Here is a 16717-nt window from a genome sequence, read left to right on the forward strand (position 1 = left end):
AAATGTACTATGTGCAACCGTCCATAGTTACAAGCGAAACATGATTGTGTGTATGCAAACTCGACAAAACCCCGTTTTATAAACAATTTTGGTAATAGAAACAAAAGAGAAAACTGCTATGAGACATTACAAAAAATCAAGAGGAGCACAATTCGCAAAAGACTTATAGAATGCATGATTGTACAGACAAGTTCTTTGATAAGTCATCTCACAAGCATCACTTTTATTAAAGAGGGGAGTCCCCATAGTTGCCACCATCCAACAAGAAAAATGATAAGAACCATATTTTAACTTAGTTGGAAAGCCAGGTGTCATAAACACCCCCCCCCTTGTTATCGGAATTACAATAAAAATAGTTGCTCACGCTATAGACTTATAAAGCTAGTTTTTGACCAAAAAATTTTAGAAAGCTTATAAGGCAAGGTGAGTTTAACAAAAAGTAAATAAATGGTTATGTAAGGCGAAAAAACTTAGTGTATTTAGGTGTGTGAATGTAAAGGAGAAGGAGAAGATAAATTAAGGATTAGAGCAATGAATGTAATTTTCGGATTTAGAGCATAAGGAAAGGAGAATTTATAAGAAAGAGGAGCCTAAAGGAATTTCAAAGGTATTTAAAGAAAGATTTTTAGGATTTTAAAAAAAGAAGAAAATTCAAGAAATAACTTTAAAGAAAGAAATTTAAAGAAGAAATTTCAAAGAAGGGAAAATTAGAAAAATTAGGAAGAATTAGGGAAAATAGAAAGGATTTGAAGAAATTAAGAAAAATACAAAGCAATATGAAGAAATAGAGAACAAATAGGGGGGAATAGGAAATTAGGATAAGAATGAAAGAAAAAAGGAGGGAAAATTTGGAGAATACCCCCCCAAAAAAAAAAAAAAATCTAGAAGAAATTAGTAAAGAAATAGAAAGCAATTATGAAAAAATAAAAGAAATTAGAAAAAAAAGAGGGGGGGGGAAGAGGAAAAGCAAAACTTAGGAAAAAATAGGAAGAGACGAAGTTTGAGAGAGTTGAACTTAGGGAATTTAGGAAAAAGAGAGAAGTGATTAGTGAGAGGAGAAAATAGGAAGATTGAAAGAACTAAGTGGAAGTTGAGAGAGAGAGAGAGAGAGAGAGAGAGATTAGGGAGAGAAAACATAGAGAAATATAAAAAAAAGAAAATAGAGAGAAAAAATAATAGAAATAATTTAGGGATAATTACAATTTTTAGAAAGATTTTAGAAAAAGTTTAAAAAATAGTTAGGAGAAAAAATATTTTTATTTAAGATCAAGTTTTAGATTAGGAAAAAAAGGAGGGGGGAGGGAAGCCGAGAAAGGGTGTGAGGGAAATTTGAAGAAAGAGAGGGGACGGGTAGAGAGTGTGGGAGCAAGCTTTATTTGAAGAGAGAGAGAGAGGGGAGAGGTAGTTTAAAAAGTTTTACTAAAGAGGTGCATGGAAGAAAGAAAGAAAAGGATTATGTGAGCACGTGTGCGTGTGCATGTGCGGGTGCGTGTGTGTGTTTTGTGATTTAAATTTGACAAAAGTTATTTTTATGGCCGATTACGCTTGGGGTTCTCCCTTTTGGATAGCTTTAAGTTCATTGTCATGTAGCCCTTGCCACATGTCAACGTCGCCTATCTACACGAAAACCTATGCCACATCTATTTTGGTATTGCCCGGAGTCTCATGATTTCTTGCTATTGCTACAACAATGGCTTGAGGCTCATTTCCCTTATGCTTCCTTTGGGAAGAATTTTTTGCTATTTGGTTTCCATCATATGAGGCAAGGATATGATCTTTTTTACTGGGCTCGTTTCTGGGCACTATGGACCTTATGGAAGGACCATAAACATAGGGTCTTTGATGATCCTTCTCTTGCCAAATATCAATTCTTTCGTGCATCATTATGACAATTGCTGTATCATTGTCTACATGCCCAGAGCTTAGATTATCTTGCTTTCTTGTCATATAATGAGGTTTTTTCCTTGGTTTGTCCCTTTCCTTGGGAATGGTTTTTTTTTAATAATGACAACTAGTTTTCAACCCAAAAGAGTGTGAGATTTAAGTTTGCATTCATGCACACATACGTCCATGGGAGTGGATGGGCAGGTTACTACATGTGCAAGTGTGTGCATGTATGTAAGTGCACAATGAGAGAGAGAGAGAGAGAGAGAGAGAGATGATGATGATGATGATGATGATGATGGTGGTGGTGGTGTTAACATCCAGTACAAAAGCAGCAAAACATGAAGTCATGTGGGAGCAACGCTAGTGGTTACTCATATTGGTGAATGCAATGCAGTGGTGTTGCTCCAAGGCTTTTGTGTCTTGGTCTCTATGACATGGTGTGATATGTGTTGCTGCAAGTGTTTGCACACATGCGGCTTAATACTAGTGCCGCACTGCTGAGCAGCCAAAGCCTTAGGTCATTCCTCCCAAGGTCTCCAATCTTGCCCCCAAGGTCTCATATCTCAGGTGATGCCAGCCTGTTCGTATGGGAGCCACCATTCTCCTTTCTTGGTTTCCACTCCAAGTAGATATTGCTGTGCTTGGACTTCCCATTCAGCAAAGAGACTGCCCTTGCATGATGGGTTTATATGCTAAGTATTAGGCAATTCTCTCTATGACCTTGCAAGCATGCATGTTTAGTCTGACCACCCAACAAGCATGAGTATTAGGCAATTCTCTCTATGACCTTGCAAGCATGCATGTTTAGTCTGACCACCCAACAAGCAAAGTTGGTAAGACTAAGGTTTGAGGTTCAGCTGCATAGTGCATGTGCACATAAGTGCATACATACTACGTCTATGTACATGAATAGTGTCAACTCAAACATCACATAAAATCAGTGATTTTAGAAGAACTGACGTGAGCAAATATTGAAAGAACTTTTTCATTGTGTAAAATACAAGAAGGTGGTGTTTATTACAATGACACAACTACTTAACAAATTACCATACAGGTCCCTCCACCTTGGGCTTGTTTCAAGAAACGAACTGGCCAAATCAATAGAAGTTCTAAGATCTGCCTTTCCATAGAAACATGAACATCTTCCAATGCTAGCCTTCCAGTTCATGGCTGATCTCACTCACATCTGTACTAGAAGCTTTTAAGCTCCACATAAATGGTGTCATTCTCACACTCTCTTGACAGAGTCCTCTACATATGAAGAAGCAGGGTAGCAAACCGAACCCTTTGATGAAGTAATGAACTTTAGCCAAATCATCCTTCCCACTCCATCGACTTGCAACATTATCACACCATGCTCAATCATGATATCTAATCCACCTTAACCCTATTCGTCGGCATTATGTCTATCAGCAACAACTCTGCTGCATGCTATCTACAAACACATTGAAGTTGTACTGCAAAATCATGTGCAGAGACTTTTGAACATCCCTCAGTTCTTTCACACGCAAGATGGTCACCAGGTTTCAGAGGTCTGCCATCTCTCTGTTTGGTAGCTTTCACAAGAGATATGCAGCTCTTTCACAAGAAGTTACCATGAGCTGGACACTAGTAGCTGCCCTTCAATGCTACCTACTGCTGGCCACCATCAGCTACAAGTTTTACTTCATATAAGTTTCCTCCACCTGGAGCTGTGAAATTCAGACGACTACCAAGGTCAGCACAAGTAACAAAGAAAGTAGGGCATGTTCTTAAGAAGGAAATTCCACAAAGTCGTGTTGTCAATAAGAATATGAAAGATGGCAAGATACCTATTTCTGCAGTGACACCAGGTCCAAAGAAAGAGCTAAATTTCGCCTGCAAAAGAATTTTATACCTATGTAGATTAGAACAAGCAATTACGCTCACATATATGAAAATCACATGAGAGAGACAGAAAGAGAGAGAGATCCATTGGAAACTCAACCAAGTTGTGGGACAAATCAAACCAACTAGGCCTTTGCATCTCAGAAGAGCTGCTCCACTTATTTGTGATTGGTTAGGCCACTAAATTACCTTTTCTTGTCACTCTAAAATATTTATATACCTAGATGAATCCAGGAACATTCCCAAACTCATCCTCTAAAAACACAACATAGTGCAGTTTCAATCTCACGATAGTCACTCATAAGATTGAAAACCATAAACTCCATCACGCATAGCAGGGACTAGCTACTATGACATCCCCTGACGTCATCAGCGCCCAACAGTGGGTGTAGACCATAGTATAAAAGTATGCTCTCACACATACAAATCCACACACCCACACATACTTAAGTCATTTATACAAAGTCTTCGCACTGAGTCTCTGTCGGCACTCCGGAGGTGAAGGGCCTACTCAGCCACGACGAAGGCTAGCACTAAAGGAGAAGGCTAATCAAAAAGTAGTCCAAATATCTTTCAATTCTCCGCAGACAGTATACCAGGCACAAAGAGAGAGAGAGAGAGGGAGAGACTACAAATATCTCATGTGCAAGACAGTCATCATGATGTAAGAATCCTAGCCCTAGGATGACTCTATTTACTAGCCATACAGGCAATGGAACTGCATAAGGCATCCACTGGCACGGACCACCCCATTGAAAAGGTACAGGAATTTGACGGGCCAAGGGAGAAATCCACCTACCATGAAACCAGACTTGAGAACTAATGATATGACAGCTCAAGATGAACTTTGTACAAACAAGCAGTAGGCACACTCAACTACTTGATGAGATGTAGGTCACAGCATCACATTAAGATCTTGAAAAGACCATGTAGATGCTTGAAGATAAAATGGACTCCAGAGGTCATACATAAGGACATAGGTCAAAACCTGTTCTTGCTTGTTTATTTGCAGTAAACTGGATAAGAAGTCAAACCAAGAAATCAATCCTCCTTACATATTTCTATGCTCAATTAATCACTCTATCATGCCCCTCATTTTTTTTTTCCGCAAAAAGTAGTGCTAGTTATATTACTTGAAAACGAGAGTACAAGAGGGCCTAAAGGCCAGCGGGCTGCAATCACAAAATGGATACAGCCCGAGGAGCCAAAATGCTAATTACAAGCCTCTCAGGCATAATCATCGGAGAGTGGACAAACAGCCACGGTGGGTGGGAGTAATGCCACTGAAGACTCTGAGCAGAGTGCTGGAAGAACAGCTCCCGGTGGTCCCAGTCAAAACGAAGCGCCGTCTCTTTTCCTTCCCTGCCCGAGACTTCCCCTGAATCTGATCCCATTGACCCTTGAGCGTGTGAATGATCGTGCTCCAAATGTCTGCTAGGGTCTGGGTAACAGAAGAAGCCTGATCTCCTACGGTCTACGCGCATCTGGAAGTCCAGATATGCCAGCCTGCAATGCTCCCTATGATCTTCCAAACTAGGTGCCGAGTCATCGCTCCTGCATCTGTCTCTGTCAGATGCCAAGGGAAGCTATCCATGTATGCCCAGGTGGCCTGCGTGATGAAGAAGACTGGATCCTGCCTAGAGAACTCATAAGCCAAGTGATGTCCCATCTCGGTGCTGCACCAACAAACGGCTCCCCAAGTGACCGGTCCTAGCTCGGGTGCAGCCCTCGCTAAGATCCCCATGACTCCCTTCCACACTGTCTGAGCATGCGAGCAGCTCCAAAGGCAGTGCTTCAGGGACGACTCCTCCTGAAAACACATCTGGCAGTGCCCCTCGTGCCCCATCTGCCAGCCAGCTGCTGGTAGCCCCTTGTGTGCCACCATCCAAAGAAAGTAAGAGATCTTTCTCGGCCGCCAACTTGCCCAAAGAGTCTTCCAGAATGTGCGAAGAAAGACCAGAGATATCCCTTGGGCATACCAACTATGTGCCTGTGTGGGTAGCCCGCGCTGGAGAGCCTCAAGAGCACGCCTACCAGTACGCGCACTGTAAGAGAAGAAGGGGATAGGGTTCTCTGAGGTCTCCAATGGTGGCCAGCGCCACTCCCCTAGGTCCCACTCCACCTCTGTCAAGGAACGGCCCTCCCATATCCAGAGTCTCTGGTCCTGGTCCTGCATAATCAGGGGGTCTATATTCCACGTTTTCCCTTGCAGACCTATGATGCGAAGGCGCTGCCAGGGAAGCTGGGGGTCGATCACGGCCTCTCTACTCTGGAGGCGGCTATCATTGGCGACGGAGAAGAAGTGGATCGAGGAGTCCGAGAAAAGGCCTGCAACCACCAAAGGAATGCCCCGAGGTGTGAACTGTCCTAGCCACCTCTCATCTCCCAGGAAGAGCTGTCTGGTGACCATGGGAATCCTCCAACCTGCAGGAATGGCAGCATCGAACTCCGCTTGCCGAGCCTGGATCCCACGTGCCGTACCTACTGCTGCTGCCAGCTCGCCTGGGCTCAGCTGGCTGTAGACGTCCCTCCAAACCCAAAGCGAGCACGCGGGCCCACGCGCCCAGAGCGCCCAAGGAATATGGGATCTCTCTCCAAGCTGGCGACCTGTATCATCTGTCACCTGGCTGCTCCAGATCAGGGGCTATCTGTCTATCTCCTCTCGGCAGCTAGGGGGAACTTGGGAGAGGCTGTGTCGCAACTTCCTCCAGACCGAGACGAGGCTACGGAGAAAGGGGAAACGGGGCTGAGTCAATGGGGCAGAAGTGAAGATCCACCGGATAGATGGCTGCCAATCACCCCCTCTCTGGGGGATACACGCGCTGAGACCATGCTGAAGCAAGAGCTTCCATGTCTGCCCTCCTGGGGTCGAACCGCGGATAACTAACTTGCCAAATAGTGCCTGACTCTACAGTTCTAGATCTATGATGCCAAGGCCGCCCTCTGTCTGGGGGAGAATGACCGTCTGCCAGGCGACCTGGGCTCTGGTGGTGCCGGAACCATTTGAGCCAGACCAAAGGAAGTTCCGCACCAGTCTCCTCAGCTGGGCTACACATGATCTCGAAAAACACCAGCAAGAGGCCACATACCAAGCGGTGGCAAGAAGGACCTGGCTGATCACAAGGGCCCTGCCTGCCAAGAATAGCCGAGCCGTGCTCCAGAAGGCTAGCTTCCATCGTATGGAGGCTAGGACCGGTAGGAACTGCTGAGCCGGCGTGATGTCCAGGCCTACCTGGAATCCCAGGTAACGTGTCGTCTGTCCTCTAGGGATCCAACGAAACCCCAGGAAAATACCCCACTGTGAGCTGGTTCCCGGATCCGTAAGAAAACCAACTGACTTATGACAATTGATTTTCGCCCCAACGGCTAGGCAAAAAACTTCTAAGGACAGTCTCACTCGCTCCAGTGACTCGATATCATCCTGCACATATAGAACTGTGTCGTCTGCATACTCGGAGTCCAAAAGTTCTGCATCGTCTCGAATAGGGAGACGCATCCCGCGAAGACCAGTGGTACGAGCTCGTAGGAAGTGGGTCATGGCCTTCGCAAAAAATAGAAAGAGGTAGGGCGCAAGCGGGCAACCCTGACGCACCGAGCGCTCGAGGGTGAATCTCTCCCCCATCCTACCGCTGATGATAACCCGGCTGGAGGCCGACCTGTAGAGGCTAGCAATACCTCTGATCCACTCGTCCCGGGAAACCGAACCGAGAGAGTGTACGTTCCAAGAAGGACCAGTCTACCCTGTCGTACGCCTTCTCAAAGTCAAGAAGGAGTATGGCAAGGTGCTGGCCACTATGCTGGGCCCACTCCGTCGCCTCTGAGAAAGTGAAAATGTTGTCCAAAATGCTGCGATCTTGGACAAAACCAGTCTGGGTGTCATGGATCAAGTCGTGTAGCAGGGGGCGGATGCGGCTACTGATCATCTTGGCGAGGATTTTGTAGGCAGTCGGGAGTAGGGTGATAGGGCACCACTGTCTGATCTCCTGACGGTCCCCCCCTTTGGGGATGAGGCAAATCAAGCCTGTCGCAAGGCTCTCTGGCATCTATCCGCTGGAGAAGATATGATGGAACGCTGCGAGCAAGGGCCGGTGGACCTACTCCCAGAAGGTGGTGAAGAAAGCTCTAGAGAGGCCATCCTCACCTGGGCATTTCTGCCCATCAATAGCGCTCACCACATCCTGCATCTCTGCCACGGTGAAAGGGGCGAGAAGGGAATCACTCATGCTAGGCTACACGAGCAACGGTGTATACCTCCACACCTCCTCCCTGCATAGGCGGCCACGAGGGTCTGGGGGCTCCTACTGGAACAGGGATCTGTAGAAATATGTCGCCAAGTCCCGGACCTCGTCTGGATCTGTCCTGACACTACCATCCTGCGCTCTAAGAGATAGGAGTTGTTCCCCTGCTGACCTCTAGCCATGAGTCCTGAAGAACTCTCTGCACATCATGTCGCCTTTCCTAGCCCAGAAGGACTTGGAAGCATGAAACGAGAACTCTGAGCGTCGTTGGGTGATCTCCTCTAGCATGGCTCGGGCTCGAACCTCCTGTCGTCTGAGCTCCTCAGAGCTTGGAGAAGACTGCTGCATCCGCTGAATCGAGGCGAGATCTCGTTTGAGACCCCTCTCCTTCGCCCACCACTGCTGCCTGACCTGAATCGCCTCCTGCTAACAGATGAGACTGGACTCGGCAAGCGCCTGAGCTACCTGTGCTGCCATATCCCCCATGGGGTCCCAATCCTGCTCCCACAGGTCCACTATCCTGCTGCGAACCGCTGCTCTGGAGTAGATGGAGTCTGGGATCCGGCATGAGCGTGGAGGTGAGGAGTGAGAGGCTGAGTCCAGGACTAGAATGATTGGGGCATGGTCTGAGAGTGTCGTCCCTAGAACCACTCCTCACTCTCCACCTCTGCCAAGTGCCCAATCGCTGACATAGAAACGGTCCAGCCGCTCCAGAAGTCTGCCTCCCTCCCTCCTGTAACCCCAAGAGAAGTCCAGACTCCCTTGTAGGAATATGGAAGCAAGAACTAGAACTAGAAACTAGAAATGAAATGACAAGATTGAAAAGACTAGAAATACCTTGAGAAGAGTGTAGACAAGACACAAGCTAGACTGATAGATTACAATGATGTGACCCATTGAATATATGGGCCAAAGTACAAGACATAAAGCAAGAGTGCTTATGGGATAATTGTAGAAGTGCCACATGGCACACACTAAAGACTAGACTTAGACTTAGACTTAGACTTAGACAAATGTAGACTAGGAAATAGTACACTTAGTGTGCACTTATCTCCAACACCCTCCTTAAGTGGACACTAGGAGTAAGACAGAAAGACAAGACTAGAAGATAGACTGATAGACTGAGAGACAAGATAGAAAACATGACATAACAAAAAGATCCTGAGACACCCCTCCTCAAGTGATATCCTCATATGGGTCCACAAGGGTAGGGACAAGATGGATCTAAAGCATAGTCAGATTGATAGACAAATAGACAGACAGACAAGACTAGATAGACAGAAGACTAACTGTAGACAAATAGAAAGACCAAGACACTAGAACCCCTTGACCTACATCATCGGTGGTCAAGGTGGTAGACAAGACATAGAAGTAATCAGAAAGCCCACTTCTCATCATGTGAGGAAGGAATAGCAAGATCAACTGATGGAGATATTGCAGCAACATGGGCTGAGGTAGATGCAGGAGCTGATGTAGAGGTTTTGGAGTAGCAGTCCCTCTCCCAGTGATTATCACGGCCACAAATGGTGCATGGATGAGCCTTGAAACAGTCCTTCTCCACATGATTAGTTTTGCCACAATGGGTGCAAGGCTTTCTTACCTTAGAACTTCCTTTCTTTGCTAAAAATGTAGTGTCAGTTACCTTTCGTTGTTGAGTTCTTTCTTCCTCTTGGAGAGCATTGATGATACCCTCAAGAGAAGGATTATTATGATACTTGAAGGTAGTGACAAGAGTATGGTAAGCTTTTGAGAAGCACAGCAATAGCAATATCTTCGGAGATGGGAGACTTGACTGACGCAAGCTGAACCATAAGACTGCGAAGATAATTGACATGAGAGGCTATAGTAGCTCCTTCCTGCATATGTAGATCAAAGAATGAGATCATAAGTGCAATTTTAGAGTTTTTAGATCGGGCTCCAAAAAGAGTGTCCAGAGTGATCCATGCTTGAGGAGCAGACTGTATGTCGGAGATGTGATGAATGTAATCATCTCCAAGGCCGAGCAATATGATAGCATAGGCTTTGTCGTTCTTGGCAGCAACAACTTGCTCAGATGGACCTTCGGGAGCATCACGGTGAACAATGTCCCAAAGGCCTTCTTTCATAAGATGGCACGTGATTTTGATCTGCCAAGTATGAAAGTTGGACCCATTGAATTTGTCGATAGATATGAGAGAATGAGAGGAGGATGCCATGTGGGAAGGTCTTACCTCTTGCTAGGATGCAAGGGCAGTGTCTATTCCCTTACAATATTGCAGAAATAAATGAGAGGAAGAGATCCCAGAAGCCAGTTCTCTCACCACTTTGTCAGGGCCATAGCATATGATAGCCCATCGAAGCAGGAGGAACCAGCAAAAAAGGAGAGACTGTTCATCAAGCTGAAAGAGGCAAAGTGTAGTACCTTAAACCCGGGCAGAGGTAGAGCTGCAGAAGGATGCAGATCTTTGTGAAGATGGAGCTGGAGAAGTCAGTCTGTGCAGGTACAGTCGTACGGACTGTACGGACGTACGGACGACGGCGCAGAGTACGAACATATGGCGCAGAGTACAGACGACGGCGCAGAGTACGGCGGCGGAGTACGGACGACGTACGACGGCGTACGGACGGAGTACAAACGACATACGGCGGCATACGGAAGAGTACGGATGATGTACGAAAGTCGGGCGACGCTGTACGGATAGCAGAGGTGGTGCTAGACTGCGCAGAACTGTCGGTGACAGCAGGTGCTGCGCAGATCTGACGTGGCAGCAGATCTGGCGCTCAGATCTGACTGAGCTGCGCAGATCTGAAGCGCAGATCTGGCGCAGAGATTCGGAGCAGGCGCAGAAATTTGGAGCAGGAAAACATGCAGCAGAGTCACAGAGATCTGGAGCGCAATGGCGGGGCAGAAAGAGGGGCAGATCTGCAGCAGGGGAGAGAAGAGGCAGATCTGAGCGGGGGGGGGGCAGATCTGTATCTGAGAAGGGACAGACTTGAGAAGAGAGAAGAGGGAGAAGAGGGATCAATCTAGCTTTGATACCATGTAGGAATATGGAAGCAAGAACTAGAACTAGAAACTAGAAATGAAATGACAAGACTGAAAAGACTAGAAATACCTTGAGAAGAGTGTAGACAAGACACAAGCTAGACTGATAGATTACAATGATGTGACCCATTGAATATATGGGCCAGAGTACAAGACATAAAGCAAGAGTGCTTATGGGATAATTGTAGAAGTGCCACATGGCACACACTAAAGACTAGACTTAGACTTAGACAAATGTAGACTAGGAAATAGTACACTTAGTGTGCACTTATCTCCAACATCCCTGTCCATCTGCGAAAGGAAGGCTCCCTCCAGCTGTCCCGACCTCCCATTGCAAACAGGAAGGAGTCCCAATCTGCCTGCTCCGCTTGAGCTATACCGAGGAACTCTGGGCCCCGTCCCTGCTGATCCTCTAGGGTCTCAAGGTTGTTGAAGTCCCCTCCTACAATCCAAGAATCCATCTCTGGCAATAAGTCTGTCAAAGAGCTCCAAAAAGCGGCTCTCCGTCTGAGGTCGGTCGGGGCATAGATATTAAGGATGCCGATACGGGATCCCTCAATATTCAAGCCCACCCAAAGCACACGTCCTGGGATCAAGGTGGCAAAACCACACACATGCTGAACTAGAGAAGCATCGATGGAGGTACAGACACCCCCGCTCCTCCCCTGCTCGCCAATCGAAGGTTCCCAGTAGGTGTGGGAGCGTCCTGTGAGGACCTTCCCACAAATTCTGGTCTGAGAAGCCGAAAGCTTGTGTTCCTGCAATAGGAGCACATCTACCCTTCCCACCAAGGCTAGCTGGAGCTCCTGTCTGAGCACCATCTTCCTGGGGCCGCGGGTTCTTGATGAGTGGAACCCGTTGACATTCCAAGAGATAATGCGTATACTCATGAAGAGAGGAGATGGACCACAAACAGCTGTCTGCTTGCGGTCGATGTCGAGGTGGTCGGAGGATGTCCAGTGTTCAGACAAAGGCGCTTCTGTGAGGGTTTCGAAGGAGAGGCCAGATCATCGGACCCATCCTCTAAAACCTTCAACAGAGGGGAGAGGCCCTTCGTCCCATGGTGGTAAGATCTCTCTAACCAGCTCGACGCCTCTGCTAGGGAAATACTGTAGAAGCCCGCTACCTCTGAGGTCCTCCACGGGCGGAGCCCTTCCGCGTAGACCCACTCCAAAGGTGGCCGAATAATGACCAAAAGGCAGAATCGTTTGGCGCTATGGCGCCATCTTAGACGAACGTCACCCTCCTTCCACTGCTGCTGAAGAAGCTCTGCTGCTCTGCTACCAATCCAGTCCTGCACCTGAACCTGGGACTGATCTCGAATCGTCTCCCAAACATTTTCATTCGTCCATTGCTCATTCCCGTCACTGGTGATAGTGAAGGAATAGCTAGGACCATCGTGGGGGGCAAGGACGGACACCTTACCCTCCGCCCCCTTGCGGAGGAAGAAGATGCTGCTGTCTAGGCATGCAGGGAAGGAGCCAATACCCGCTGCATCCAGATAATCCCAAGGTCCTGCTCGGTAAAACTCCAAAGGTAGAGCTCTAGGAGCAGCCCTTGGGTGTTGGGACGAGGATGAGGAGTCTGAACCAGAGAGAGGAGTGCTGGCTGTCGAACAAGCTGGAGCGGTGCTGGCCTTCTGCGGGGAAGGGCCTCTCCCCTCCGCCGGGCCAGGAGGGATAGGTGCGGGGGAGGTCTGTGCTGGCTTCAGGGCTGCAGGTGGCGCAGGCGAAGAGGGGGGTTCCCTCTGGATCATGCTCAAGCAAGAGAGGGAAGCGGAAACCACCGGTGCTGGGGGGGATCCTGGAGGGGGTGGAGGTCGAGGGACCGAGGAGGAGGGGGGAGGGGAGGGAGGGCGGGGTGAAGGATGAGGGGGAGGCTGGCTGATCTTCTCCTTCCCTTTCTCCTTCTCCTTACCGGGTTGCTGCTGATTGGTGACCACAGGGGGGGGCTCTCGCTGTAGATGGGAAGGCTTTTTTGGTCTTGCTTTGTTTCCTTTCCGTTTTCTTTTGACCTCAGTCCAGCCTTCCCCTTCGGGAGGGGGTGTCGATGCCTGGTGGGGGGGATCCTGAGTTGCCTGGATGGGGGCCTTCTGAGGTTCTGTCCTCATGAAGCGAGGGCAGGAGCGTGCCTGGTGCCCGAAGCCGTGGCATCTCAGACACTGATTTGGGCGACCAGTGACCATAATGCGCTGTGTCACCACACCTGTGTCCGTCTCGATCTCGAACTCCGAGGGGATACTCTGTGGATCTAGGATTGCCACTTTGACACGTGGCACCCCTTGGGCTGCCGCCGCATCAACGTAGGTGTCCTGCATGGGCCAGCCAAAGTGCGCCCCCAGGTCCTTGATGATCGAGCGAAGCTCGATTGCGAGGCCTGGGAAAATGAGGGTAACTGGATGGCAAGGAATGCGGAAGCGGGCATCGAAGTCCACTACACTGAAACCCCTACACCATGGGACCATAAGGATGATCTTCCCACCCACAGGAGTAGGGGATCGCCTAACCATATCGCTCGTAGCCTATGCTGAGGAGAGCTTGAGCCAGAAGATACCACGTCCCATGAGTGCAACCTCCTCAATGTGGCTGTCCTCAAGGTAGAGGGTGGATTGCAACCAGATGTCTGCTCGTGAAGGGGAGTAGCCAATGACTCTCCCATAAACGGATGTCTGGGAGAAGTCCGTGGCGGCCTGCTTCACCAAGGAGACCTGGTGCTCTGTCAGTGTTACGCGTAGGCTGATGGAGGGGGGGGTCCGTCTGGGCCACCGGTTCCGGGCTCTTGGCCGCCATACCGCACCGACAAACTGCGACGCTCCAAAGTCGGGGGAAAGAGAAGGAAATGGGAGAGACGAAGGAGGGGGGGAGTGGTACGGAGGCGGGGGAGGGAAGAGGGAAGAGGGAGGGATGGAGAGGTACGGGGAAGCGGGGGGGAGAGGTGGTGAAGAGGGAGCGGGTGGCGGAGGGAAGGAAGGAGAGAGGGGGGGGGGGGGGGGCAGCGCAGCGTAGGGAGGGGGAGAGGAGGAGGGAAAGGGAGGGGGTGTGGCAGCGCCGCACGAGAGGGGGTGGGGAGGAGAGGCGAGGAAGGAGGGGGAGGGGGGGGGCAGCGTTGCACCGCAGCCGGGGGGGCGGGGGGGGTGGTAGCGCAATGCGAGGGGGGGGAGGCGGGGAGGGAACGGAGAGCGGAGAGGGGAGGAGCCGGGGGGGGGGCAGGCGGGGAGGGAGCGGAGAGCGGAGAGGGGAGGAGCGGAAGGGAGGGGGGGGGGGGGAACGGCAGGCAGAGAGGGAGGAGAGGGGGACAGAGGGCCGCGCCGGGAGGCGACCGTGAGGGAGGAGGGGGAGGGGAGGGGGCCGTGCAGCGCGAGGGGGGGGGGTAGACAGGAGCGAGGGAGGGGGGGACGTTCGCAGGAGCTTGTATTGATGATGGACAAGCCTGATAGCTTGATGTTAACTGATCGTGCCCCTCATTTGGATTAACCTATGCTTAATTCGTGCAATTCTGCCTCCCCTCTGTTTGTGATCTGCCTCGCTGCCATCTCCACTCCTGCTCTGCTGCGCTCAGCTCTCCCATGCGCTCGGCCTCTCCTTCCTCCCTCTCCCTCCCCTCCCTCTCCCCTGCGTTCAGCCCTCCTTTCCCACTCAGCCCTTCCCTCCTGTTCCTCCTTCACAGGAGGCTTTCACAGCCCCCCTTCTCCTCTACCCTTCTCCCTTAAGACTGGCCTGCTCTTTATAGCAGCCTCTGGGAAGCAGAAGCTTCTCCAAGAAGCTCCCTTCTCTCAAATCTTCCTATTGCTGCCATGATGTGCCATCTGCAACCCCCTCCTCAATTAAATGCACATACCTTATGTTAATCGAGCATCGCAGCACCCCCCAAAACACGAACAAATTAATTAATGCAGCATTTCTACTCGAGGGTCCTATTTCTCCTTATTAAACAACAGAAAAGGATTCTAATTGTACATAGAGATTACTGGATCTGTCCCTCCTTTATTGGAGAAAAGAGGAGGATGCAGGCAATTTTTCATGCTGAATCCCCACTATGATTTTCTTTAGACATCAGCACCCAAACACAGGTTTCTTGCTCATGTTTCTAATACTAAGTGAAAATTTAATCTGCTCTCCAGCTTTGTCAGATCAGGGTTACAATTATTTAGGCTGCAAATAAAAGGCAGATGTAGACATCCAGAAGCAAGCTGTAGATCCCTCTTGGAATCTTTGCCATAAATGGAAAGAAAACTTTTAAATTTCAGTGAGACCTAGCACAGTAGACATGCCCGGGAAAACGTCTTGGAGGTGACCTCCTCAAGAAGATGCATGCAAATTTCATATTGCAAGCTGAGAGTCCTCATAGGCTGTTCTTTATCCAAAGCAGATCCAACTGATTCAAGACAATAATTCAAAGTCAGCCCATACTCCTGCAAAAGCTAAAGCCAGCTTCACTACAAGCAAAGAGTTTCATCGACAACTTGTCTTTTTCAACTAGGATCCTCTCATCCCCTTCTGTGGTCTAGACCTCAGGCTCGGGGGTTGTTCGATGAACTGAGCCTATGTCTGGGAGGTGAGCTGCTAGCTCGAACCACCTATGGATTATTTTGCAGGATTGTCCTGCAGTTTCGAGGACTCTGGATTGGATGTTGTTACATACCAGGGTCAGATGTGACGTGACCTGGTTGGAGGTGTTTCATTCGGTTTTAGACCCAGCTTTGAGCTGGAACAGTCCTCTTGCTTTTGGGAAAGCTGCAATTTGTTGTTCCGTGAGTCTAGGTGCAACGTGCAGACTTTGAGAACAAACAGAGGGGAGGAACACATGTTAGATGCCTTCAACGAATTCTTGAAGGAAAGAGGGATTATACATCAGTGTACAGCCTCTTAACGCCTCAGCGAAATGGTGTTGCTGAGAGAGGAACATAACTCTGATGGAAATGGTCAAATGCATGATGAAAGGGAAGAGCTTGCATAGATCACCCTTCTTCATGACTTCTCATAGATCACCCTTCTTCATGACCTAGGGCTTAGTTGCTTGGCTATCTCTTACGGGGCATCAAGTCTTCTTTGTGGGACATGACTCAGATGGGCCTTTTTCCAGCGTCAATACATAGTAGAGTCATGTTCTCGCCAGGATGTTTCTTTCAAAGCTGCACATGCTTCTGTAGACACCTCATGGGAGATTATGGCTAGTATTGCAGCATGGCATATTTGGCATAGTAGAGTCATGTTCTCGCCAGGATGTTTCTTTCAAAGCTGCACATGCTTCTGTAGACACCTCATGGGAGATTATGGCTAGTATTGCAGCATGGCATATTTGGAGAGCCAGATAAAAAAAGGCATTGGATGGATCTCAAGTTCACCCTTCTCGGACATTGGCCAGTATATGGACTGACACTATACATACTTTGATGGCCATCTGGGCTAGTATGCAGGGGTCATCGAGAGAAGCCTCTGCTAGGAGGGATATATTTTTCAGAGTATGAAGGGGATCGCCTTTATTCTCATTTTCTGCTTCAGGGTTGACTCAGAGGTCATCAAGAGAAGCCTCAGAGAGATTATTTTCAGAGTATGGAGGGGATCACCTTTCTTCTCTGATTCTGCTTCAGGGTTCACGTGGCATTTTCAGCCTCCACCCTGGTTATTTGCTAGCTCTTTTTTAGTTTTGGTTTTTCTTGTGCATGGCATGATGTACTCCGACATTGAGCTTGCTCCTGCGG

At 48.8% G+C, this 16717-nt stretch overlaps 1 protein-coding gene across 2 annotated transcripts in view; it reads right to left on the reverse strand.

Annotated features, from left to right (window-relative positions):
- Nucleotides 1-2859: 2859 nt before the first annotated feature.
- Nucleotides 2860-16717, reverse strand: part of APE1 (acclimation of photosynthesis to environment) — a 76485-nt gene continuing 62627 nt past the window's right edge. Inside the window, exons 8-10 of one of the 2 annotated variants that reach the window (XM_087395965.1) lie at nt 3699-3744; nt 3483-3578; nt 2860-3385 (exon numbers count right to left, since the gene is read on the reverse strand). In XM_087395965.1, coding sequence (XP_087252091.1) covers nt 3520-3578; nt 3699-3744 — 105 coding nt within the window. In that variant the 3' untranslated portion in view covers nt 2860-3385; nt 3483-3519. Of the gene's footprint in view, nt 3579-3698; nt 3745-16717 lie in introns of both variants that reach the window. The other variant, XM_087395964.1, reaches the window with a different exon arrangement.

Source organism: Dipteris shenzhenensis, chromosome 24 (assembly GCF_047967505.1).
Source record: "Dipteris shenzhenensis isolate YYH24624 ecotype China chromosome 24, Dip_SZ_1.0, whole genome shotgun sequence".
Lineage (NCBI taxonomy): Eukaryota > Viridiplantae > Streptophyta > Polypodiopsida > Gleicheniales > Dipteridaceae > Dipteris > Dipteris shenzhenensis.